The sequence below is a fragment of the Limanda limanda genome, chromosome 9 (genome assembly GCF_963576545.1).
Source record: "Limanda limanda chromosome 9, fLimLim1.1, whole genome shotgun sequence".
NCBI classification, from domain to species: Eukaryota; Metazoa; Chordata; class Actinopteri; order Pleuronectiformes; family Pleuronectidae; genus Limanda; species Limanda limanda.
Genome location: NC_083644.1, coordinates 8,746,311 through 8,771,294, shown reverse-complemented (window position 1 = coordinate 8,771,294; position 24,984 = coordinate 8,746,311). Strand labels below are relative to the sequence as shown.

The following is a 24,984-nucleotide window of genomic DNA, read 5'->3' as shown; positions in this document are numbered from 1 at the left end:
GAGGGTAGCAACAGTTGCCTTGAGACCCCGCCGCGCCATAGTGACTGTAGCCCTGGAGACAGTTACTTGCCAACGGGAGCAACACTCATCAAACAGCGGCAGCAGCATCTGGACGGACGGCACCGGGCGAGTGGAGGACACCGAGCCGAGCGGAAGTTCCTCTCAACACCAAGGTGAATATTCTCTTTGCACCGCCGGTTGGTCTCAGTCCTCCGCGGGGGGAGGGAGAGAGAGAGAGAGGGAGAGAGAGAGCCCCGGGAGCTAACAGTCGCGGCTCTTCCACTACAACACAACTTTCCCCCCTTGTTTGTAACGTCCGCCCCAAGTTAACACCGCTCCGCTCTTCCATTAATTCACCTGCTCCGGCTGATGATCTGTTTCACTTCTGCCGCTTTGCCTTTTTTTTTTTGCTTCACTTTTTGCTCCGTAACCACGTCCCTTTCCCTGCTCTCGGTACCCGGGTTGCCAGGCGTCGAGACCGGGGGACTCACCTCCGGCTCGGTCCCAGCAGCGGAGGTGGACGCTCGAAAGCTAACGAGCTAGCTACGGCTAATGCTAACCGGGAACTCCCGTAAGAGACCGGGCGAGAGTTCGGTTCGTGGAGTTTGTTGGTGGTGGTGTTGTTGTTGTTGTTGTGGTTAGCGTCAGCCCGGTGTTGTTGTCGGTGTGTAACCGGACAAACTTCCCCGTTTGGTCGTCTCTGTCCCGGGGAACCGCACACTGGAGCAGGTGGTACACGGAGGCTAGCTGGTGTTAGCAGCGGTGGTTGTGAGGCTCCAACACGGCAACAAACACCCGCTCCAGGCAGGGTTGATCCCCGGGAGGACAACTTCACTTTCCGCTCGGTTGTGGTGGTTTTACACTTCTACACATTGTCCGTTAAAAGGAGTAAAAAGGAGTTTGGAAAAATGTTGCACAGCCCGAAATCGAACCTGTGAACTTGCGTTGCGACACCAACGTTATCAAACCCGACGCCTCTCTCTCTCTCCCAGGAGTGTGTTGATCTGTCAAAACTCAACTCACCTCTCATAATCCCATTTCATAACGTGGACTGTCTGTGTTTTAATCACTTTGCAAAGTGGAGAAGTTCTTTAATATTAAAAAACAACAACTTTAATAACTTGTTGTGCTGCAGCTAGGTGGTGCTGTGAGGGTTCTTTTATACTTCTGCTTGGATGAGAGATGAAGTGTTTAAAGTGCTGTGTTCAGACGAGCTGTGAAAGCAGGAATCAGATAACACACACAGGGAACACACACAGGGCTGCACGTCACACAAAGCACAGGGAATTCATTAGTGTTCTTCCATCACAAGTCGTTTAGCTCCTCCCAAGTGGAACTGATGCTGTACCTGAGGGGTTCTTCACTCTCACCTCTGCAGAGTGTAATGCTCTTATCAATCTACGCCACATCTATAGTGAGAAACCAAGAGAAAGTAAATGATTTTAGGTTCCCGCTCGTTGGTTTTACATTGCTGATTTGGCTGATCTTCATCTCTTTGCACACTTTTTCTCCTTCTGGGATTATTTGCTCTTTTGGTCCCTCCCCTCCCGAGATGCATTCATTCTAATGAAGTATCTTTCCGGAGACAGCTGTCAGGTGCTCGGTCATTTGAGATGTTCGCTGTTGAAGCATCAGGAAGAATCTCTACAGCATGAAAACAATTCTCTAATTAACGCCCCCTCTCGTCTCGCTACTAATGAATTGAGGTATAAACTTTCAAATGTGTATTTACATTTGAAAGTATTCATCGTCATAAGGAACAGAGCTTAAATGATTCATTTAGGCTGTTGTGTTATTGATGCAGCCCAATATCTATTTCCTCTTTAAGTGAAAAAGGGTCAAAAAGTAGGTCTTAATGTGGTGTTATTAATAAAAATCTAGGTGGTATTATATGTTAAAGGTCAATGTTCATGAATGTTTACTTCACCCGTGGTTTTTACTCCTCTGCGGCCTTGTGCCTGGACAGAAAACCCGACTTGCTTTGAAGTGTCAGAGACCTAGAAACTTGACTGCGATTGGTCGGACAACTCTCCGCAGCTACAAAGAAAAAATAAAGAGATGACCGTGCCGAAAATCTTGTGTGTGTAACCCCCCCACCCCCCCCAACCAACCCCACCCCCCAATTTGAGCATGACACTGTTATGTTTACATGGCAACTTGATATACAAATACGCCCAAGTCATGGAAAGAAAAAGGGATGGAGTGAGGTGGAGTGAGCCAGGGGGGCAAAAGTGTTATTCTTTTTTAAAAGTCAGTGTTTTTAATCAGGTTATTTTCATCTCCCTCTTTGTGGTAAGAGTGCAAAGCTTTGGCTTGGGTGAGGCAGGTCACAAAGGAAAAGGTGCACAGAGAAGAAGCAGAGTTACAGTGCAAAGCAACTGGTGGTTGGAGGGATATTAATACATTTCTCTCTGGCTTGCATGCTAGAGAAAATGATTAGGGGTTTAACGTCCGTTTAAAAAAAATTGAGGTTGAATTATTATTTAGCACTTCAGGTGACTTTTTATGTGTCTGTATCCACAATTTCAGTGACCAGGCTGGTTTTTTATTTGCCTGGCCTGCAGCCTCTGGTTGTGGTGATACTTTGGTCCATTTCAGCAAAGACTGGCCTGTGATTAACAGATGAATATGCTGCTTTCTGAAGCATAACCTCCTCTAGCTGTCTGCATGCTTGTATATAGTGTCCACTCGTATGCGTGTGCCATTTTGAGTGTTAAATGGACCAGTGTGTGTGTGGTACATTTCAGCTACCAATAGGACAGCTGCAGTGGTCTCTTGGGCAGCGGGTGATCTGACACAGCTTTTGGTCACATGTCCTGTGTGTATGTGGTGAGAGTGTGTGTCTGTGTGTGTGTGTGCATACAAGAGTGTGCTCGGCGAATGGCCTCACGTATGTGTGTTTGCTCGCTCATGCTGTATTTAGCTTATCTTGATGAGGCCGACTGCTGCCCCGGGGAGAAGTGCTCAATCCAATGGCCGGCAACAGATATAGACATAGACCCAGTCACTGCCATCACCTTTTGTCCATGCTGTTTACAGTTGATCATAATTCAAAGAGTTGCATATGCCTCCTGCTGTGCTTGTATTTTCGTACTAATGTCACTGTCTGATATTAACACAATTTTAATGGGTTATCCCCCAACTCCAGTCAAAAGCATGTCAGGAAATCACAGAGCAAAGCAGAACTGAGAGAACGCCTTGTGGGGCTTGTTAAGTGGAATTTAATAGTGCCATTTGTACATGTGAAATGTGTCGAGTTTCGCAATCTTCATATTTAATTTATTTGATAATAGCTTTTCTTCTTAAGTGGCCCGCTGTAATAGTTTTGCAAGAATCCGCTGAAAGGAAAACAGTTTAAGTGTCCTCGTGACTCTCGCATCAAGTCTTCCAGCTCCAAACATTTTGGAAATCATTGTAGGCTCACGCTGCTAGGATACACAGAAACAAATCTTGTCCCACAGCAAAAAAATGTGGCCACTGATTGGCCCTTGCACGATGGCAACAAGTTGAAACTGGTGAAATGAAATGTTTTTCTGTCTGCCTGTGCTGTCTGTGCGTGTGTCATCGGGAGCATTCTTAGCATTCCACCTGTTTGTATCATAGCTACACAACTGCTAATTAAATTTCCTGCCACAAACAGCAGACAAGGCAGTGACATTTGCATTACAATGTCAGACCCCCCTCCCTCCTCCCTCACTATTTAAGATAGAGATAGTAGAGATAGAGATAGTAGAGATAGAGAGGACCCCCCCCCCCCAATCCTCTCCTTTAGATTTCCCTTCTCTTGAATAGATAGCTATGAGATGTTTGTTTGAATTAAAAGAAGAGATCTGTCAGTGTAAACCTGCTGCGAAGTAATAACCAGAACACAAGACAAAGTAATTTAAAAGTAGCTTTGTAATGAATAATTATTTTCGTATCAGAATTGTTCAGCCAGCCATTAGTGACTGATCAATGTTGTAAACCGTAGCCTGGGGAGTGGAGACCGCCTCCTCCTCTGACCGGGTATTGACGTCCATCTTGAGCGATCCTATCAGCGCTTGCTGGTGCAGGTGTGAACGCACCCAAAACATATGGAGGACCCATTTGAGGTCCGGACCCTCGGAGTGTAATCTGAGGTGGTCTGAGACGCATGTGGCCACATTCCGCGGTGGTCCAGTCAATGTGGCCCAGGATGGCCACCTACTCAGCTGACATCCTCTGACCTGCTTCAGTTTCATAATGAAGGGGAAATATTTTTGACACATGTTTTCCATACATTGATTTATTTATGGCCACTGCCTTAAGTTAAACACTGATTGCCACCCACACACATTGACAACTAACGCATCGGACTGGCTATAACAACATAATTTGTTATTTTGCAACAGAAATCATTTGCATAGAGCAGGGAAGTGAGATCTGATCACAGGTGATCAATCGTGACACACATGGAGACGCATTCTAATGCCAGGGTTGAACTGATCAGCTCTAGAGACAAATGTTAATACCAGGGCCTTAGATTCTCAGGTAATTAGATGGTTAATGCTCTGCAATGACTGTATAATCTTAGATTATGTAAGACATCGTTTATAATACTAAAAGTACATCCTTGGATCTGACTGCTGGCTACAGACAAGATGATGTAAAATCCAGACCCTGCCTTGGTAATGTTTTTACACAGGACTCACTGGTCCAGCACCCAACCCACATGTTAAACTGGTGAGCCATGATGGAGGTTTGTCTGCAAATTGGATCAGACACCGCTCAGTTTCTCAATGCACTAGAAGATGTAGACTAAAAGGATTCCTGAACATAAATATTGACTGTAATGTGCTTTGTTAATTGTGTATTACCTATGCATGTACATTTCTTAGTGTTAAAACAACTGTTTATAATGACACTGATATGTGAAAGCTGTAGTCAGCAAGTTCCATTTATCCATGATTGTGGGTTAACGCAAGGGAGTCCTGATGTTTCCCCAGCAACCTTCTCCTGCCCCTCCTGCAGTATCCTGGGGTGTTCTGAGGCCAGAGGAGATATATAGTCCCTCCAGAGTCTCAAAAACACAATATACTTTATATTTATTGTCAATGGCAGATTGAACGTATGTTAGATGTCTTGCACAGGTTGTGTGTGTAAGAGACATTACGTACTTAAATCAGAGATCAGGCAAGTGTTCATTGTGGTGCAGTGTTCATCACACCAACATCAGACACCTGGGTCTGTCGTAAGATTTAAAGCATTAACCGATGACTCGTTTGTTTGTGTCAAGTGAGTAAACCTACTGTACAGTGTGATGATGAATTTCAGTGTCGTATCTGTGTGGAATGAACACCTACCAAGAAGGCAGACTCCTCCAGGGCAACACGGCGCTTATCTCAGATTCATCGGTCAAGATCTGGGCAGCTCGTTCTCGGCCTCTGAGGTCGTCCTCGCAGAATCTGGCTCCTGGGAAATAAAACTCCACAGGCTGGAAACACACCTGTTGAAGAGAGAGAGCAAAGGCAGATATATATATATATATATATATATATATATATATATATATATAACAATTGTGTGAGTTTTCTTTTGCGGGTGTGATTCCACAGAAAAGGATGCAGGTCTGGGCTTGACTGGAGCATCAGGATACTGTACATAACTGCTCCAAGTTGTCAGTCTTAATGATTCATTTTGATTTAATACTTTCATGCTGTGAGGAGGCAGCAACTTTACCTCGAGCAAGCAGTTCACGATTTAAGTTTTACTTTGTCTGATACATAAACTGTGGACAGGTTTCATTGAATGTTTCAGTCACTCTTCAAACCACATTTATATCACATGACTCTTCTTAGAGTCTTAAGGATAATATTTTGTTTTGGCAAATGATTCTTTGTCCTGCTATTTGTAAATATTTGTTTTACTGAGTAATTTATTAAAAAATACTTTGTAATGACTGAAGTATAAACTTTATTATTATCATTAATAGAATAATAAAGCATCACGCTGCTCTGTGGATAGTTTTTGGTTTTGTAAGTGAGTTTGGTGATGTAATAGTTTTAATAGGGGCCCATATTGTGTGCTTCAGATCTATTTTATATGCTCCACATGCTGTGCAGACATGATTACTGCACAATCGTAATGTTACACACATTAATAGTATGATGGGAAATAATACAGAGGCTATGTAAGGACTGCATCTCCACGTGTCCTTAAGCAGGCAGGTGACTGGAGTGAAGGTTCTCCTTTATGTCATCAGTAGTTCGGCAGCCTTGAATCACATTAGATAAATACTCACGGCAGAGAGACGCCCACATGTATGAGTACAGACTGATTACCTTCCCAGTTCTGACCGCCTCCTCCAGTTCTCCCGTTTGTCCTCTCTGTGTTTTCCACTTTAACTTCTCAACATGTGCAGTTTCAGACCCTCATCCTTCATCTCTTTAGATGTTAAATGTTGAGGATGGATGAGGGTTGGGAGGAGGGCTAGTGGAAATCTGGAAAGGGTTAGAAGAGGTAGGACATTGGGTGGGGGGGGGGGAGGAAGTTGTGAGTGCAGAGCAACGGGCGAACACACAATCTCCATGGCAACGGTTTGATCTTTCTCTCTGAGGCTGTCAGGCCTGCAGTGCACATGGTGACGGAGTGGACAGGTTGTGCTGATGACCAGAGGTGGGGAGGTGAGCTGTGGGGGGGGGTGTTCTTGGATCAGAGATGGTGGTCGGTGCCTCCAATTTCTCCCCCCCCCCCCCCCTTCTCTCTCTCTTACTCTGCCATCTGCAGACCCCAAGAGCTGCTTTGATTGGATTAGCCATGAATTAATGAGACAGGCTGGAAGAACAGCCTCTGTTGTGGAAATCTCTCATCATATCTTAATCCACTCTTTGTGTGAGCGCGTGTTGCCGCTGTGATCTTATAGGTTCTTTAAATGAAATCAAAGAAAAGCAAGTGGTTTTTTTCTAAACCCCAAACGGCAATTAATTATTATTGTGTCAAACTATAATGGACTGAATTAATTCTCAAATTAGGTAACACATTTTAAAGCCTCATCATGGACCTGTTGCTTTAGTCGGTGGACATATAGAAGGTGTCACAGGAAAACTGCATAGTATTAAAAAACCTCCAGTGACTTGATAAAGTGTTCTCTTCAAGCTCTTTCACCATCGTATCTGCCGAGGAAACTTTGGAAAGACTCTGCTTGGGTTGGAAAGTGTTGTGTTTGGGTGGCATGAGTATAAAGCAGCCCTGAAGAATAGATTGTTGTCACCCTGATGACTTAAACATTCCTCCCTCTGTTGACCACCAAGTAGTTGCAAAAACAGAGCACTTCATCCTGTCCCTTTAGGTTATAACCAGTGTAAAGTCTGTGCATTTTTCTATAACTGCAGCACAGGAATAACTCTGCCTCCATGTCTCCTGGTGTCTGAAATTAATAGCTTACATAGTATTTATTGTTGTAAGTTTCTACTTAGCGTGAGATAGAGGGATCAGGTGGGGGATGGCATTGTTTGGTTTGGGAAGTATTCTGTTGGTTGCCTAGCAACAGGCTCCTGGAAACGGGAGTGGACGGTGTTGCCACTAGCAACCGTTGTTGCTCTGCAAACAATGTGGGCCAGTGCAAACACGAGCCAAGACTGTGGGCTCCTGCTTTTAATTGAACATCTGTATGTGTTTTTCTCTGATTGAGCCGTGTTTAAGTTAGAGCTGTCAGTGACAGATGTTTAAATCTCGTCCGCACTATTAACATTAAAGACTGTAGCATTAATGACACTTTCTACGGCTTTGAGGTTTCTTTTAAAAGTGTCTTTTCTTGTTTCTGTGTAGCTTTTAAAACTCAGGTAACTCTCTTGGAAGGAGGGACTGTTTTTGTAATGTTGTTAAGAGCTCATCTGGGATCTGTCTGAATGAAACCAGGCTCCGACCTGACATGGAAAGGGACTTTCACGTATGAAGTGGTCTCTGGGTTCAAGGCAGAAAGGTTTGGCGCTGAACAGCAGCCCATCTGGAGCAGCTTGTTTTGCAGCAGCCGCAGAGTGTCGTGTCTCCTGCTGTGGTCTTACCTTTTGTGTTTTTCAGAGCCGCTGGTTCGGAATTTCTGCGTCTTTTAACCTTCCTTGACCGTGTAAGCAGACAGCCTCCTCTCTGCCTGCAGTCGCCCTCGATCTCTGCTTCCAGTGCGATGATTTGACACACTTCACCCAGTGCTAGAGCCAGTGCCATAATTGAACTTTAATGGATGAAAACGTGAAGGTCAGGGCTCTGCTTCTTGATCCCTCTGCATCGTGCCATGCCACCCACTGTTTAATGGCCACAGAGAAGACCTCAGGCCAGTGTCACTTCCTCTGGTGGAAATGACAAGTCCAAAGACAAATGATGGAAATCTTGCGAGTGTATTTATAGCTCATCTGACACCCCTGGAACAAATTCCTTGCTTTACAAATATGCTTGATGATTGCAGCAGCTTTTAAATGGCACGGTCCTTGCTAATGTCCTTCTGATATTAGACTTTTGGCACAAATATAACATACAAGAAAGACACGTGAAAAAAATTTGTAATAGAATATGAGAGCTTTAACATATTAGTGCTAATTGTGCCCTGAAAGAATACACAGCAGATGGGCACAGAGGGCTGCTCAGGGAGTCGCTCGTTACACCATTGTGTGCGTGTGTTTGAAGATTGACAAATATCAGGATTTCATCATAGGCCTCCTCCACACCTCACAGTGATGCAGGCTGAGTAGTTTCTGCCTGTGGCAAAATCACTGTTCATGGAAAATGCCAGCCTAGGCACACCCAGATCCGTTGTTATTTTCCCGTCAAAGGTCTCTGATTATTATTTAAGCTCCCAGTAGTTCCTCCAAACTCTGGATTTGCCCGAAAACTGCTGCTGATATCATAAACTTCACACAGTTGACATTTAAACTCATCTTTTATGTTTGCATGTTGGGTATGAAAAGATTCAGGTAGAGTATCTTTCACCAAGGTCAGTCTGCTCGAGGTCTGAAGCGTTTCATTCCTTTCAGATCACAAGTGTTCTCTTTGGTTCTTTTCACGGCCGGGTTTGTATTTCTCTGTATTTTGTGTTTAGATCATCTCACCGTAGAGAGCTGAAATGGGAAGACTGATTCTATAATTAAGGTTTGATTCAGAGATGAAGAGTGAAAGTTGCCAGACTGCTCCCGAGAGTCAACAAGTACTCGTGCGATGCATCCGGAAAAACGAAACTAAATAAATTGAGCGCTCACAGTTTCCTATTGCCTTTGGGAACATTTGAGTTTTGAATATTAGGGATTTTGTGGATTTTGTGAGTCTGTGATACTTTCATTATGTTGTATTTAGTGGCAACATTTTAAGTGTATAATTAAGTGTTGAATCCTATATGATCGTACTGTGAAAATGTTCTACAAAAGTGGATGTGACTCCTAGCTTTGTGTGAGCATGACATTTTGGTTGGAACTGTGGTTTAGTTGAATTTATTTCCTCTTCTCTGCCATCACCAGCAAAGTTCCCTGGATTCTGACTCATTTTGCCCTTGTTTTTGTTCCTTTTTAAAGCAGTTTTTTTCTGCTGTTCTGTCGGTCACATATCAGATTTGGTCACATTAACATCCCCCTCTGTCCAAGTTTAATTTATTGCTTGCTATAGAAGAGCCTTTGGGAGCAGTGGGTTGAGGCAGTGGATCTCCTGGATCATGCCAATGTGGAAAAATATTTATGTGAGAATGAGAAAAATCTCGTTTCTAATCGGTTTAATCGTGCAGCACCATCAGGAAGTTTGGGTCAGACTATGTGTAGCTGCACCTGTTGCAGTTAGTCTGCAGATCACTGAGTGCCGCTCGCAGGTCTCCTCCACTAAAATATAATAACAGCGTAGTGCATGTTGTGTGTTATGACTGGCCTAATGAAGTGTGTCTCGAGCAGGTTGTGTCACGCAGTGAATGTTCCCAGTGATCACCGCTCCAGTCTGCAGACTGACTTCTCAGACCGCTGCTCCGTGCGTTTCTGCCTGAAACCAAAGACTGCTCATCAATCCGGCCCACCCCCCCCAACCGTGCTGTATCTCCCTCTCCCTTATTCCAATCCTCCTCCCCCTCTCCTCTTTGCGGTCGCACTCGAAAGTTCCTGCGCAAGAGCTTCATAAAGAGGGTGGGGGGTGGAGGGTCGAGGAGTGAAGAGGGGGGTGGGGGGGGGGGCGGGAGGACGGGGGTTGAGTTGGGGGTGGTCGTCATGGATTCCTCACCATGGCAACCGACAAACGTTTACAAAGCATTGAGGAATTTCCTCATATCAGCTGGATTATTGGAGCCCTCGGAGAATGGCTCTGGTTAGAAACAAACGCTGGATATCAACAGGCCCCTGGCAGAGGCCGGAGCCCCACTGCCATTTTCATCTTCCTCTCCCCTCGTTTTTTTTTCTTTTTTGAGAGAGTGGACAAGTTGTTTTTTATCTGCTTACTCCCCCTTGCTCTATTCTTCTCGTGTCCCGGCCTTACTCCCGCTCATTCCCCCTCTGTCCTTTTTTTTTTTCTTTTAAAGAGAGCCTTTGTGTTACTCCATTTTTAGCTCCCTTTGCTATGCTGTGCACATTGTCACCCAGTGGACAGACCAGTGGCAGCAGTGGGTTAGGTCCCCAGGAAGCACTTGAGTCCTGTTGGTAACTTGAACTCCTGTACTGTAACTTTGTAACCTTGGGTCCGTTCTGTCAGCGGCACAGAGAGCCTGTGTAATACTGTTGTGCTGCTTATTTAGCCATTGATTAAGGCCGAAGGTGGGCAGCCTCCTGGGCTCCGAGCTTTGGTGACTCAGCTTGACTTGGCAAAGCCAGAGACCCCCTGGGGCCTAATGAATGCTCTAGAGACTCCAAGAAAGAAGGGGTGAGGTGGAAGCACATTTACTTTTTTTATGGCTGTCCACGTGAATAGGCCTTAAAGTCCCTTATTCTTTCCTTTTAGTTCTAATTGTTACCTTTTAAGAGTATTTCTTCAGTCTGGTATAAATTTCTTTCTGTCTGTCTCCCTTGCTACCCAGCATGCAGAGCTCCGAGGGAGGGTCCGACTCCACGACCAGCGTGGCAGCGCTGCGCACGTCGTCCTCAGCCCAGGCTCCTGTGGTACAGCCTGTCCCGGCCTCACAGCAGGTAGGACACCACCTCTCACAGAACGGATGGGGGAAGTCTGAGATGACAAAACTGTTCCATTGTATTTCCCCCCCCCCAAATGTTATGTTTAAAAGAATAGTTATTTTGGAAACCAAACCAGGACCTGCTTGCTGTGTTAGTGCTTTTCCTGTGGTGCCTGAAATTATCAATTAATTGCGATAATATCTTGACAACAGAATCTCTCATGGATACACTTGTGGCTTAATGTTTAATTCACCTCCTGCAATGAATAAAACATTTTTAAATGGTCGTTTCAATAAGTTACTTATCAAAAATAAAGCTGCCTCTACTTTGCCATCAGTTGGTTCGAGGTCTATTCAAAATTGTTAATAAACCACATTAAACACAGTCTGACACTGAGTGTTGTAGTTAGACGTATTAGCTTCCATTTATTTATGCCGTAAAAATCATTAATCTCTCAGCACCCAAACACGTCTTTAGGGGGAGCGTTTGTTGACATGTTTGTGGATGTTGTGTTGACTTCATGTTTACAGTGACGTGTGTGTGATTGTACATACATACCTATGTAATTGAGCTATGTCTTGTATCCACACAGAGGGTGCTGGTTCAAGCCACAGGCTCAGCTCAGAAGGGAGGACAAGTACAGCAGCTTTCAGTACCCAGGGTTCAACAGGTCACTCAGCAGGTACACAGTACTGTACATACATATACAGTGCTGTGAACGTATCTGTGCATCCCTTGATTTTATACGATAAAAAAACAAACATTATTTTGACTTTCGTGACCAATAAAGTGAAAGATGATCAAATGAATTTCAGTGACATGAAATAAAACTAAATTCTACCCTGTGTATAGCCACCAGGTTATAGTTGTGTCACTTCCAAATATTTGATCATCTCTTTGTGTCGCGTTGGTTATATTGTAAACAAACTAAACAGTAACAAAACCATGTTTGTCTCAAACGTGTGATAAAAATCCTAAACATGGCTGCACATCTGCTCATCCAGATGTGAAACGCTTCTCCTGCTTGCTCTGCCCCCTCACTGTTTGTCTTTTCTCTGGCTGAGCCTGGCCCACTGCTTGCATACATGAATAACATAATAATACATATCATGTCTTTTTATGATGATGTGTATGTCAGAAAGTCTTCTCTGAGTCTCGGGGTATAATGGGACCTTGCTGTGAAGCCCTGCAATGTTCCTGGGGGCTTGAACCAAATCCCAGGACAAAATCTGTGTGATGTCTAACAACTTATGGTGAAAACTACTGTCTACTATTAGCTGGTCTTAGGTGTGAGTCTTATTTTCTGTATAAAACCACATGATCAGCAAATAGCAGATGGACAGTGCATTGCCTGCTTTTTCCATTTCCCCCCTCACTATATCTTCCATTTCCAGTTGTGATGTTTGTCAGATCAAACTTGTATTTGATCAAACCTCATATCTCTCATTCAATTCAGTACAAGTTGATCTGCTGTCAATGTAAAGTGTTTGATATGTACTAATATGGTTCAGAAAAACTACACCAAATGCCTGGGTAGGTCTAAATACATAGTGGTGATACTTCATATACACACATACACAATATATTTAACTTTACAGTGTTCCAACAGTCAATTAAAGTGATATATCTCGTTATTCTCATGTCTGTTACCTGTGAGCGCCGCCTCTTTAATACTCTTGTTGTTTCTCTGAAGGTGCAGCAGGTGCAGCATGTTTACCCGTCCCAGGTTCAATATGTAGGAGAAAGTGGAGACACTGTTTACACCAATGGAACCATGTAAGTGATGAAATGATGCATGAAACAACATGCAACCTGACATGAGCCAGTAAACAAATTTTGGAATTTCAATTCATATTAAATTGTTACACAGCACTTTGCATAATATTTAGTCATCGCTGCATGTTAATCACCACCATCCTCTCCCTAGCCGAACGGCCTACTCCTACAACCCCGACGCCCAGCTCTACGGGCAGAGCAGCGGGGGAACCTACTTTGATTCGCAGGCCGGCGGAGCTCACGTCACCACGGTGGTCTCCTCCGCCAGCAGTGGGGTCCCCTCTCACGGCATGGTGGGCATCGCCATGGACGTGGGCAGCAGCCACATCATCTCCAGTGGCAGCACCTACCTGATCCATGGAGGAAGCATGGAGGGAAGCCGCAACCACATTTCCCACTCGTCACGCTCCTCCTCAGCTATGGTGAGTAACACTCACCCAGTGGAACTCAGAAGCATTTTTTACACTAGAAAAACATCAATGACCAAAAACCCTTGCACGTCAGAGGTTCACAGCCAACAAACACAGAATGATTAAACTGATAGTTTTGTTCCCTCAACTAGTGGAGATCCTCACCACCATACTGTATGATGTCATCAGATGCATGCTGGTGCTAACTGTCACCATTGCCGAGGCTTTGTCCAGACTGGGCAGGCTCCCAGTCCAATCCTGAAAGGCAGAGAGAGAGAGAGAGAGAGAGAGACGCTGGGTTTACGGCAACCTGAGTCGGGGCCTCCTGGCTCTGCAGTAGCACACAGAGAGCAGAGCAGCACAGGGCAGAGAGCTTGTAGAATCAGGACGCTGGCTTAAATAATTCAGCACTGCCTTGTTTCAGAGGTTTTCACAGGCACTTGAGCGCCCTGCAAAACAAAGCAACCCCTGGGGCTCATTACCATTTGGCCAAGAGCCCTCTGGAGCCTTCTTAAGGCTTGGAATGCCGCCTGCTTCTTTTCCCCTTTTCTTCTGTGTCTCCAGTTTGGCTGCAATAGCACATATCTTTTCTTTTTAACTTGATTTTCCTTCTGCAGCTCAACAGAACGTCCCTGGTTTTGTCATTCACTTTGCTTGGCACCAGTTGGACTCCATCATTTTTTTTTGATGTCCAAAGACAGAAATAATATGCCAGTGTATTTCTCATTGTGACACTGTTTCACTTGTAGGGGCATTGTTGACCTATTGTCTCTGAGCTTGACGTGACCTGTGCCCCTGTTTGTGGTTCCTATTTGCATACATTAGAGTGTCTGACTGCAACCCTTCACTGAGCAGCTTAACCCTATAAGACCCTTGATTTGCATGCTTTTGTCAGCCAATAATGGATTTGGCTGCAACACTGACTGATTTTTAATGGAAATGCAGAGATCTGGCTGCTCGCTAACAGTCTTATTTCCTTTTGTTATGTTTTTTTTCTCCTCCATATACCCTGCTTATTTCTGTCCCCTTCTCCTTTTCTGTCCCTCTCACTCTTTTGCCTCCTCTCCCTTCTTTATCCACTATTTTTTTGCATGCTTCTTCTTTCTTTAGCTTGAAATGGCGATTGAAAACCTCCAAAAGTCTGAAGGAATTGCGAGTCACAAAAGCAGCCTGCTCAACAGCCATGTAAGTCAACAAGGAACTTTCTTTGAGAAGGATATGAGAGAAAATGATAAAAAGAGAAAAAGACATCGGAGGCTGAACCTGAAGGCTGTGTGTTCTTCTCCCGCTCTGCTCAGCTGAACACAGTAACCCACTGCTAGCTTTACTTCCTCTGCACTGTCTCACTGACACAAAAGAGCTGAACTTGCATTTGTTTTCCTTAGGAATGCCCCTTGTATCTTTGGATAGCTGATTGAATTGTGTTATTTTCACGCTTAAATACACCAATACATGCATGTCTGCATATACTTTTTACAGTGTAAGCTTGCTGGCCTACGTTTAAACAGAGGGCGCTGCATTGGTGTCATGTAGCCGTGAGACAGTGAAAAAAGAAGGGGAATGAGCTTGCATGCATGCTTGCTTACAATCAGTTAATGTTTCCCCGGAAGACGATGACACATCAGCACACTTCTGCTTTTCAAATGAATGGAGATGATCGGGAAGAACGTGTGTCTGTGTGAATGGGGCTTAACTTTTCTCCTGGGAGGCCGTCACTCAAGTCTAATGACATTCAAATTTGATTCTAATAGTTTTTCTATCCTTCAGCCTTCACTCACATGGGGCACATGTGTGGTTTAGATGCTTTCCTTAACTTCCAGCTCCTAACCTCAGCCATCACCTCGCAATGTCAACATCATTTGAACAGTATTTGCTTTGAAATTGATTTGTAAATTGGCTAAATGAGCTCTTCATGTAAATTGTTTTGATTAGGCTGTGACAGACAGAGCTACGACTGTGTTCTCCTCAGTAACTGACTGTCTTGGAGGATTGTTTGATAGAGTAAATAGATCTCCAGATGTTTGAGTGCTCACTCAATCAGCCGTTCCTTACGCTCGCTCACTGCTTCAGTCGAGCCTGAGCTTAGCAGGAGTGTAATGATATCTGGTGTTTCACTTTCTAAAATACGTTATGTTATTTGTGTGTTTGTGTGCGATCTGCCTTTTGAATTGATGATAAGATGCACTGCTCCCTTCCAATAACACCCAGGGCACTTTCACAGAGTTTGTCTGTTTGGCTCACTGATGGTGCGACCGTTGCTTCCTCTGTGTATTTTTAGCTGCAGTGGCTCCTGGACAACTATGAGACAGCGGAGGGAGTCAGTCTGCCCCGGTGCTCCCTGTACAACCACTACCTGCGGCACTGTCAGGAACAGAAACTGGATCCGGTCAACGCGGCCTCCTTCGGCAAACTCATCCGCTCGGTCTTCATGGGCCTGAGGACCCGCCGCCTCGGCACCAGGTACAAACAGGAAGACCCTGTTGCCAATATTGAAGAGGCTGATAATAGTAATCAAGTTACCATTATAGATGTGATGAGTATGATGATGCTTATAGGCATCGGAGACCTGCTGATGGAAGAGGATAATGATAGTGATTACACTGAGGGCAAGACTTCTCCTCACTGTTTCTGTTTTTTTCTCTCACTCTCTCCTCGGCCAGAGGCAACTCTAAGTATCATTACTATGGCATCAGGGTGAAGCCAGACTCACCACTCAACCGGCTGCAGGAGGACACCCAGTACATGGCCATGAGGCAGCAGCCTGTCCACCAGAAACAGAGGTCAGAGCTCTCTCCCTGCCATCTGACATGTTTACCTTTCTCAGTCCTACTTTCCATATTCCTGCTTTCTCTCTCCTTCAGAACTCAGCTAACTTATGTGCATGTCCTGCTCTCTCCTCTCTCCTCAGGTTCAAACCCCTGCAGAAGGTGGATGGGATGTCTGACAGCCTGTGTGGGAGCTCTCAGAATTGTAGCAGCACTCCAGAGCAGTCGGTGGCTGCTCAGAGCCAACATCACCAGCAGTACATAGGTAAGGGACAAGAGCTGGTTTGCTGCTGCCACTACTACGATTCCAGGATGACACAACTGCTTTTAAAAGTCTGATTTTCATTCTATAGCATTAGATATTTTTCTTCAGTAAACAATGTTTACATACAATAAGATCTTTTTATACAACTTTTCTATGGTTTCTATGTAGATTAGCCTGTGTTTGTTTTTTGTGTATATTTGAGTGTGTTGTGTGTAAACACACACGTCTGTATGAGTGAGTGACACCTGTCTGAATTCTTCGGGTTTATGCAGATACATCCCACACCTTGCCTCCGTTTCCCACCCCCGACTTGGGCACCCAGCCTCTGCCTGAGCGCATGAACTTGAATGATATCAAGAAGCTGCAGACGCTCTACAGAGACCACTGTGAGGTGAGTGATAGCACAGTGCTACTCTTCTGTTTAAACCACTATTTAGATTTAGTAGTTTCGTAGGTTCTCACATTCAAATGTGCAAACAGACCTCATCCCGTCTTCCTGTTGGTCCTGTTCAGCCACTCAGAGTCAATGGTGGAGATAAAGAAAACATGGCTGCATGTCTCTGATGCAAGAACCCACTGCTGACTGATAGACATTACCTGCATGACAGGGAGAACTAGAAGTGCCTCCCAATTATGCTCTATTTTGGCATCTGCTCCAAAGATTTGATGGGTTCTTCCTCGGGTCACGACCCACCCTTCCACACAATCTCATGAAAATGATTTCAGTAGTTTCTGCTGACAGGGAGACTGACAGGCAATAAAGACCGAATCTCCTGGTTGGAGGTAAACTGAAGAAGACTAGAACTCTGAAATATACAATATGGCAATTGTGTGGTGTAAGTTTCCTATTTATGGTTAATGGCCCCCTGATATATAAACATATAACCAGAAAATATAGAATATATATTTTTTTGTCTTTATATTCTCTTCACGTCACTGTCTGCTGTGGCTCTGTGACGATTCTTCCAGTTGAAGTCACAATGATATGTGACTATTTACTGGAGGAGTATTTAAGTTCAGTAAGTGTAAGTGAGCAAAATAAACTAGAGTTACAAAAATATAACTCACATTTTGACTTAGATTTTGACTGTATGTTATAATGATGGTTTAAATCATAACTGTCTGTGGCTTGAAGTGAGTGGAAATAGGGAAATGGGAACAATGAACAATGCTATTTCTGCACTAATTCATTTCGAATGGCTCTGATAATGAATTGTGCTTTGAGATAAACTCTTAATTATCTCACATTGAACGCTTGACCTGCTGATGGAAATCTTTCCCACAGTGAGTCACTAGCTTCGAGTTAAATGAGTCAAAATGGTCCGAAGTTTTATATCACCAGCGCCCGTCAAGCTGGAGCCTGACCTTCAGTGACATCATCAGAGGGTTGTGTCTTAAACATGGTTACCATGGCAACAGCGAGCGCCGTTTACGGTTTATAAGTGAATGAAGGAACCTCTCTGTGTGTGTGTGTGTGACCATTGTCTCGACAACTGTTCATCAGCAACACACCCGCCAAGTTTGAAGTCCGTCCGTCGGTGGTGGAACAAATTAAAATTAAAAAAAGAAAGACAGAGATTCATCTTTTTATAGTTTGATTGTTGTCAACAAATCCCATGAAAAATAACTAAGCCAACAGCGTATTTATACGATGAATAAGTATTTTTGGTGTATCCAAAGCCTATTAAAGTTTATTCATCTGTGTCATAAATCTCCCAAAAAACCATAATAAAGCCTGTCAGTGAACCACACCATTACTCTGGCAGACGTGTTTCTCCATCACCGTGATCATTGGCAGTGCAGTTTATTATGAGTCAATCCCACATACACCGTCCTGCTGCCACATAAATCCTCACTGAAGCAACAAATGTCCACTAATATGCTGCTGAGAGTAAAAAAGTAATTTTTCTGGGGAAAAAAATGAAAATTCCTAGATCTCTCCCTGAACCTTTCACCAGGTGTCGTGTTAATCCGTCCAGTAGATGGTGAGTCACCGTGCTAACTCACAGACAGACACAGAATAACCTCCTCAGTGCAGGTAACTAGCTGTTCCAACCTCATATGTGTGAACCACTTTTTAAAGACTTGACAGGTTTCAGAAAAGTAAAAAAGAAAAAAGTATCGAGCAATAAATCAACACCTCCCTGGTTGTGTGGGATTTCTTCACAATAGGAAAAATATAGAATATCACCTCAGGGTAAATACACAAGCTGCAACAGGTGAGACAGTGAAAACAAACTGCAGTCAACAGCCAAAGAAGACCTGCACGTATGAAGAAAGATCTAAAGAGAATTATTACATAACGCAATTCCATAGATTACATTTTGGGGGGTTTTACAGGCAGGTGGGGGGGCTATGAGGTGGTGGTGGTGGTGGCGGTGAAGCTCCGGCTTTATCATATTATCCCTGCCCTCCTCTTGTCCAGCCTCACCACGCTCCCTTTGTTCCAGCCGTCTTTTCATCTCCGTGCTGCTTTCAAGACATGCCAATTAACCTTTCAGCGCGCTGGGCGGACATCTTGGGGTCTTTGTGGTGGCCTCCCCTCGGGCCTTTGTGTTGCCTTGTCTGCGGACAGGCACATGGGCTCCTGGCTTTGTCTGCCGGCGTATTTCTGTCACTCTCACAGCTCCCGTTGCCTCCGCGTGTTTAATGATTATGCATCTCACTTTTTTTGGAGCCTGTTTCCCGGAGCCGGCGCTGACCTGTTAACACGTTAGCCAGCACTTTCATCCAGGGCGCTCGAATCTGCAGGCACAGAAATGATTTCTCTCTTTCTTTACTTTCATCTAGTTTTAAGAGTTTCTTTTGATTGAGGCTGTGAATAGATTTGTATTTATTGAGGTCATATCAACAGTGGAATATTTAATCGGCTGCACAGTTAAGTTATTGTTTAAGCACAAATAATTAAGTGTTTCATCAAAGTATGAAAGTGATAAATCAAACTGGATTTGCCCGTCAAGATCTGGGTATCTCTGCTGCAGGCGCTTGTCTGCAGATGATGGTGCAAGTGAACACGTGTTATTTCTCCCCCACACTTTCTTTCTTTCTTTCAATCTTTCTTTCTTTCTTTCTTTTCTTTTTTTTTTTGAAAGGCACGCTGTTTTTCCTGCACGATGAAAAACTGTGGGGGTAAAACGCTCTTGTTTAGAGGGTATGGGGAATTCTCCTTTTTGTTTTGGAGTTCTGTGTTTGACCTGTTGCTGGGGGCAACCGTAAACAAGGTTGCCATGGCGACAGCTGGAGAGGAAGCAAAAAAACATATCATGTGATTGAAGCCTACACTGCTGTTGTAACAGGATCCAGCGGCAAGTGCACGTCCTGCCAGAGAGAGAGAGAGAGAGAGAGAGAGAGAGAGAGAGAGAGAGAGAGAGAGAGAGAGAGAGAGAGAGAGAGAGAGAGAGAGAGAGAGAGAGAGAGAGAGAGAGAGAGAGAGAGAGAGAGAGAGAGAGAGAGAGAGAGAGAGAGAGAGAGAGAGAGAGAGAGAGAGAGAGAGAGAGAGAGAGAGAGAGAGAGAGAGAGAGAGAGAGAGAGAGAGAGAGAGAGAGAGAGAGAGAGAGAGAGAGAGAGAGAGGAGACTCTCCGGCCACAGTGTAAATCATGTTCTCATTCTAACACTAACTCTCAGTCTGGAGATAAACTGAGGCGGCAAACACAATGAGTTTGACCTCTGCGTCACGAGGAGTCCGGCTCCTCTGGAGGAGAACTCACTAACTTCTGCAGCGCTGCTTTCTGGTGTTTTCCTTTCATATCTGCGCGTCAAGTTTGAGGATTTATCTGCTCGTACTTTTTTTAAGAAACAGGTGGCGACTCTTTCTCCAACAATTAAAGCCCTAACTGTGTAATTGTATAAAAACACTGGCTCGCCACCGCTTCCTTTGTGCTCTCGCAGTGTACTCTGCTTTTCAAAGGGCCTCATACATATGAACAGGAAAGAGGAAGTCACGTGGGTGAGATCTGGTCAGCACCTCGCCGCTAAAATGAGGCACATGCATGAGTAGACCTACAAGACTAATCCGCTTTATAAAGACAATCGAGTTTCCTTTAAAAAACAAAAAGAAGAGTGAAACCAACTTGTGCAGATCAAGTTGCAGCCGAAGCCGATCCGTGGTGTTCAGGAACCTCCTGATGATTAATGTGTGGGGAGCTGGGTTTAAGCTGGCTCATTGTCTAACCAGGAGGGCCCAGCGAGCGAGAGGCTGCCTGCAGAAACTTTGTTGTGTGTCTGGTTGCCATGGTGTAACTCTGTATGTTTTGTCCCCCCCTCCTCCTCCTCCTCACCGCCCTCCCCCCTCGTTCCCTCCCTCCCTCCCCCCTGCAGGCTACTCTGGACGTGGTGATGAACCTCCAGTTCCACTACATAGAGAAGCTCTGGCAGACCTTTTGGTATTCAACAGCGCCATCTAGTGACGGAAACACAAGCATCGCCAACAGGTCAGAGCAGAAAAGGATTCGCTTGGAACAAATTCACCCAGATTCTCTGCTGCCACACACTCACCTTCCTGCTGAGTTTGGATGAATTGTTTGATTCACAGCTTGTCTGGTTGTTGTGTGTAGTGACGAGGACCCGGAAGGTGTGATCCCCAGAGACAAGCTGGTGTCTCTGTGTAAATATGAACCCATCAGACTATGGATGAGAAGCTGTGATCACATCCTGTACCAGGCTCTCGTGGAGATCCTGATCCCTGACGTCCTGCGTCCTGTTCCCAGTAAGAGCTGCTTTTTATTTAGTTAAGAAACCATGAAATACAGACTCTACATTTTCAGCCGATCCTTGTTAGTATCAGCCAGCTTCTTATTTGATTATTTGTTCTCTTAAATATCAGGAAGTAGAGAAAAGTGTTCAGCACAGTTTCCCAGAGCTTAAGTTTTATCCTACAATTAGTCCCAACTCCAAAAACCTTCATATCACAGAAGACTGAGAAAACAACTTGTTGATTTAGGCTATTTTTTGTCAATTATCAAAACTACTTCCTGCAGATCGATCAATAGATTTTTTGACTTCTCAGCTCTTTTTAAAACCATCAACTTCACGTGTGTGAGCTGGAATGATCTCACTCAAAGAAATACAAACTAATGAAGTAACACAGAAACAGCAGAATCAGATTGTCCTTGTATCTTCCTCATTCCGTCGACCTTTGGGTTCAAGAGATTTCAATGTTTATTCTGTGACAGAGAAAGCTTTTGAATTTGACTTTTTCTTCAATTTTTGTGGCGCTGCAGTAAATTCAGATTCTGACCCAGAGCGTTTTGCTTCTTCAGGCACTCTCACTCAGGCCATTCGTAACTTCGCCAAGAGTCTGGAGGGCTGGCTGACCAACGCCATGACCAGCTTCCCTCAGGAGATCATCCGCACCAAGGTAACGAAAGCAGCTGATCCTCTGTCTGTTAGATTGTGTTCAACTGAAATAGATATCAAATGATTTCAGACTTTTAAATCTATCTCTTATCTTCACCCTCTGCTCCTCAGGTGGCCGTGGTCAGTGCCTTCGCTCAGACTCTGAGACGTTACACCAGTCTGAACCACTTGGCCCAGGCCGCCCGGGCCGTCCTGCAGAACACCTCCCAGATCAACCAGATGCTGTCCGACCTCAACAGGGTGGACTTCGCGAACGTCCAGGTAAACTTCTCCGTCCCTTCACCTCCGGTCAAATCTTCATGTCCAACTGTCACGTGTTTGTCGACACTCTCACTTTGTGTTGTTCTCTGTCGCTGAACGTGTGCGCTGGTGTTCTGTTGGGTCCAATAGGAGCAGGCGTCGTGGGTGTGTCAGTGTGACGAGAGCGTGGTGCAGCGTCTGGAGCAGGACTTCAAAGTCACCCTGCAGCAGCAGAGCTCCCTGGACCAGTGGGCGACCTGGCTGGACAACGTGGTCTCTCAGGTGCTGAAGCCGCACCAGGGCAGCCCCAGCTTCCCCAAGGCCGCTCGGCAGTTCCTGCTCAAATGGTCTTTCTACAGGTAACACACACACTGGATCACAATCTTCAGTTTCCTCCAATGCTCAGATTTTTAAGAAAGCGCTAAACGACAGGAGATCCTACGTCTCATCTGTGTCTCTCTCTCTCTGTCCGTCCCGTAGCTCCATGGTGATCAGAGACCTCACTCTGCGGAGTGCGGCCAGCTTCGGCTCCTTCCACCTGATCCGTCTCCTGTACGACGAGTACATGTTCTACCTGGTGGAGCATCGAGTGGCTCAGGCCACCGGAGAAACTCCCATCGCTGTCATGGGCGAGGTGAGAGAGGAACTTTGAGGCTGCTCAAAACACCGAAAGGAAAAAGACCTTGAAAATGGTTTTGTTGACTCATCATCTCTCTGATTACAGTTCAGTGACCTGACCTCCATGATGCCTTCACTCCTGGAGAAAGGTAAGCTACCTTTTCACACTGCTTGTTTTTATGTTAGTGTTTACACTTCTACACAACATCTACGACTCTTTACCACATTATAAAAACAAAGTTAGCATCGTCACAGGTCAGATGAGATGACCAGTGTTAGTCTGTCCCTCAGAATAAGTTTTATAGATTAATCAGAGTTTCTCTTTCACACACAACCAGACTTTTTACAGACTTAAATATTGTGGAGAAAGGTTTTGTAGCTTTAAACTCAGCTGCACATATGCTCTTCAGTTCCTGCCGAACGTTATCTGGTTTCACCTTGGCCAATGAGTTCTCCTGTAACACCCCTCCCCCTCTCTGCCTCTAGACGCCTCCTTCTCTGACGAGATGAGTGACCTGGGCAGCGACGCCGACACCTCCAGAGAACCCACTGAGCCGGCTGTAAAGAGAGAGAGGATCGACATGAGCCACCCTCTGCAGGAGATGTGAGTCCAGTCCGGACAGGAAGCCACGAGGACCAGCCCCCCCCCCCCCCCGGCTCCAAGAGGTGACCCTGCCGGGGCCTTATGGGACACAAGTGGCTTTTTTAAGCCGAGCACAACTCATCCCTCTGCAGCCGGTGTGTGCAGTGTACATAGAGAGTAGCAATGTCAGTCCCCCCCCCCTCTTCTCACTAGTTTGTAAAGTTGGTGATCTTTGTCCCAGGAAGCTCTCGTCTTTTCTTTCCTCACGGGGGCGTTTAACACAGGTCGGATTCTGTTTCCTCTTTTTTTTGTTTAGTTTTTTGTTGTTGCAACTGTGAACGACTTTGTGCAGTACCTTTCTATTGGATGTGTATCTTCGAGTGCTGGTGTGTGGTGTTTATGTGACTCTTTTTATTTTCCTCTCTCTCAAATTTCAAACTAGCTGTGCCATAGTGTCATTTGAGTGCCTTAGATCGCCAACTTTGAAAACCACCACCACTGCAGATGCTGTCCATCTGTCCCTCAGCTGTGCCTCTACCGCAGTATGAATGTATCGTCTCCGAAACCTCAGACATTCGAAGCACCTCTCACACCGGGCGGGTGTCGGCTCCTCGTTGCCTCGGCTGCAGCTCGCGGCAAACACGGAAGAAAAAGAGAGAATCGAATCACGAACATGCAACCGAACGACCCAAAGGACCTTTTTCCTTCAGTCCATCCCACCAGCTCAGTCCGTCAGGCAGGGACCGGTCTATCACCTGGGCTGTGTACACTGATAGTTTGTTTACCTCAATAGATTTCTATGCTGTGCTCCGTTGGGCTCAGATGACACGAGGCAAGTATTAAAAAAAAAGGAAAGATGTAGCCACTGTTTGTGTCTCCCGTGTAAATAAGTCCTCCCGGAACCTTAATATCATGATCCAGGGACGGATGTGTGCCGACCTGCGCTGGTTTCACTCCATCGCCACAGAGTCGGGAACAAATCCAGATCAGTAATGTGAACGATGACGGGATGTTGAACTGGAATCAGGTCGGATTTTCCTGATCACAACTGGTCGTACATTTCAAAGGGAAGATGAAGCTCTGGGCCTGTAAAACCAAAACCCTGATCCAAGGAGAAGGACGTGGTTGGCATCTGACCCGGCACACGCCCCCCCCCCCCGCTACCACCCCCCCCGACGCCGATACTTAAACCTCATGCTGTTACTCAGATAAAGTCTTATACTCCGTTTGGATTAGATAGAAGAAAAAAGATACAGTTCGTGATTGGGGGAATTTGTCCATAACGATAAATTATATATAAATATATATATATATATATCTTTATATGATGTAGAAAGTGTGTGTGCTCTGTGGCCTTCGGTCTTTGCCTAATCTCTCTCCTCAAACTGTACCAGACGTGTAATTGATTAGACTGATGTGTGTGTGTGTGTGTGTGTGTGAAAAATCGGTTTCCAATCTCGATTGTTCAATGTGTGAGATTCAGTTTGGACTTGTGGTGACGTGCACCCGAGCAAACCTGTTCAACTGTCACAAGAGAAATCTCTATTTATATGAAATCTTCTGCTTTGATCCACAGAAGCTTTGTGTTTGGTTGATCTCCCCCCCCTCTCCTTCCCCTCATATGATTTTGTCGTAGCGATGAGAAACCTCGAGCTTGACTTTATTTAAAGGCTTTTTGTAACTTGTGCCTCTCGTCACAGTCGTTTGCCTTCAAGTGCTTTGGGAATTTAAACAACAAAAAAAAAAAAGTTCTTTCTAAGTGTACATTGTAATGTTTTGTAAGGCTGTTTTAGATTTTGGGCGGAGGATTATTTTTTATTGAACTAGATTTGGTTCCTCTCACAAGTATACTGAACCCTTATTTTTGTGTATTTTTAAGCCTGTTCTTGA

The 24,984-nt window shown here is 44.9% G+C and overlaps 1 protein-coding gene across 1 annotated transcript; it reads left to right on the top strand.

Moving 5' to 3' along the window:
* rfx2 (regulatory factor X, 2 (influences HLA class II expression)) lies at window positions 1–23,280 on the top strand. The gene is made up of 18 exons (XM_061078420.1): window positions 1–173; window positions 10,988–11,096; window positions 11,674–11,763; window positions 12,775–12,857; window positions 13,009–13,279; window positions 14,378–14,452; window positions 15,546–15,727; window positions 15,928–16,047; window positions 16,176–16,297; window positions 16,570–16,688; window positions 20,616–20,728; window positions 20,852–21,003; window positions 21,557–21,654; window positions 21,765–21,914; window positions 22,044–22,252; window positions 22,374–22,527; window positions 22,618–22,660; window positions 22,998–23,280. Exons 2-18 carry the CDS (start codon window positions 10,989–10,991, stop codon window positions 23,117–23,119), a joined length of 2,211 nt encoding a protein of 736 aa, XP_060934403.1. The 5' UTR covers window positions 1–173; window position 10,988; the 3' UTR covers window positions 23,120–23,280.
* Window positions 23,281–24,984: the final 1,704 nt, after the last annotated feature.

What these genes read in the sequence shown, in the direction of transcription:
- rfx2 (XM_061078420.1), top strand. Translation starts at nt 10,989, where the DNA reads ATGCAGAGCTCCGAGGGAGGGTCCGACTCCACGACCAGCGTGGCAGCG. An exon ending in GTTTACACCAATGGAACCAT is followed by an intron (nt 12,858 to 13,008) that starts GTAAGTGATGAA and finishes TCCTCTCCCTAG; the next exon opens with CCGAACGGCCTACTCCTACA. An exon ending in CCTGTCCACCAGAAACAGAG is followed by an intron (nt 16,048 to 16,175) that starts GTCAGAGCTCTC and finishes CTCTCTCCTCAG; the next exon opens with GTTCAAACCCCTGCAGAAGG.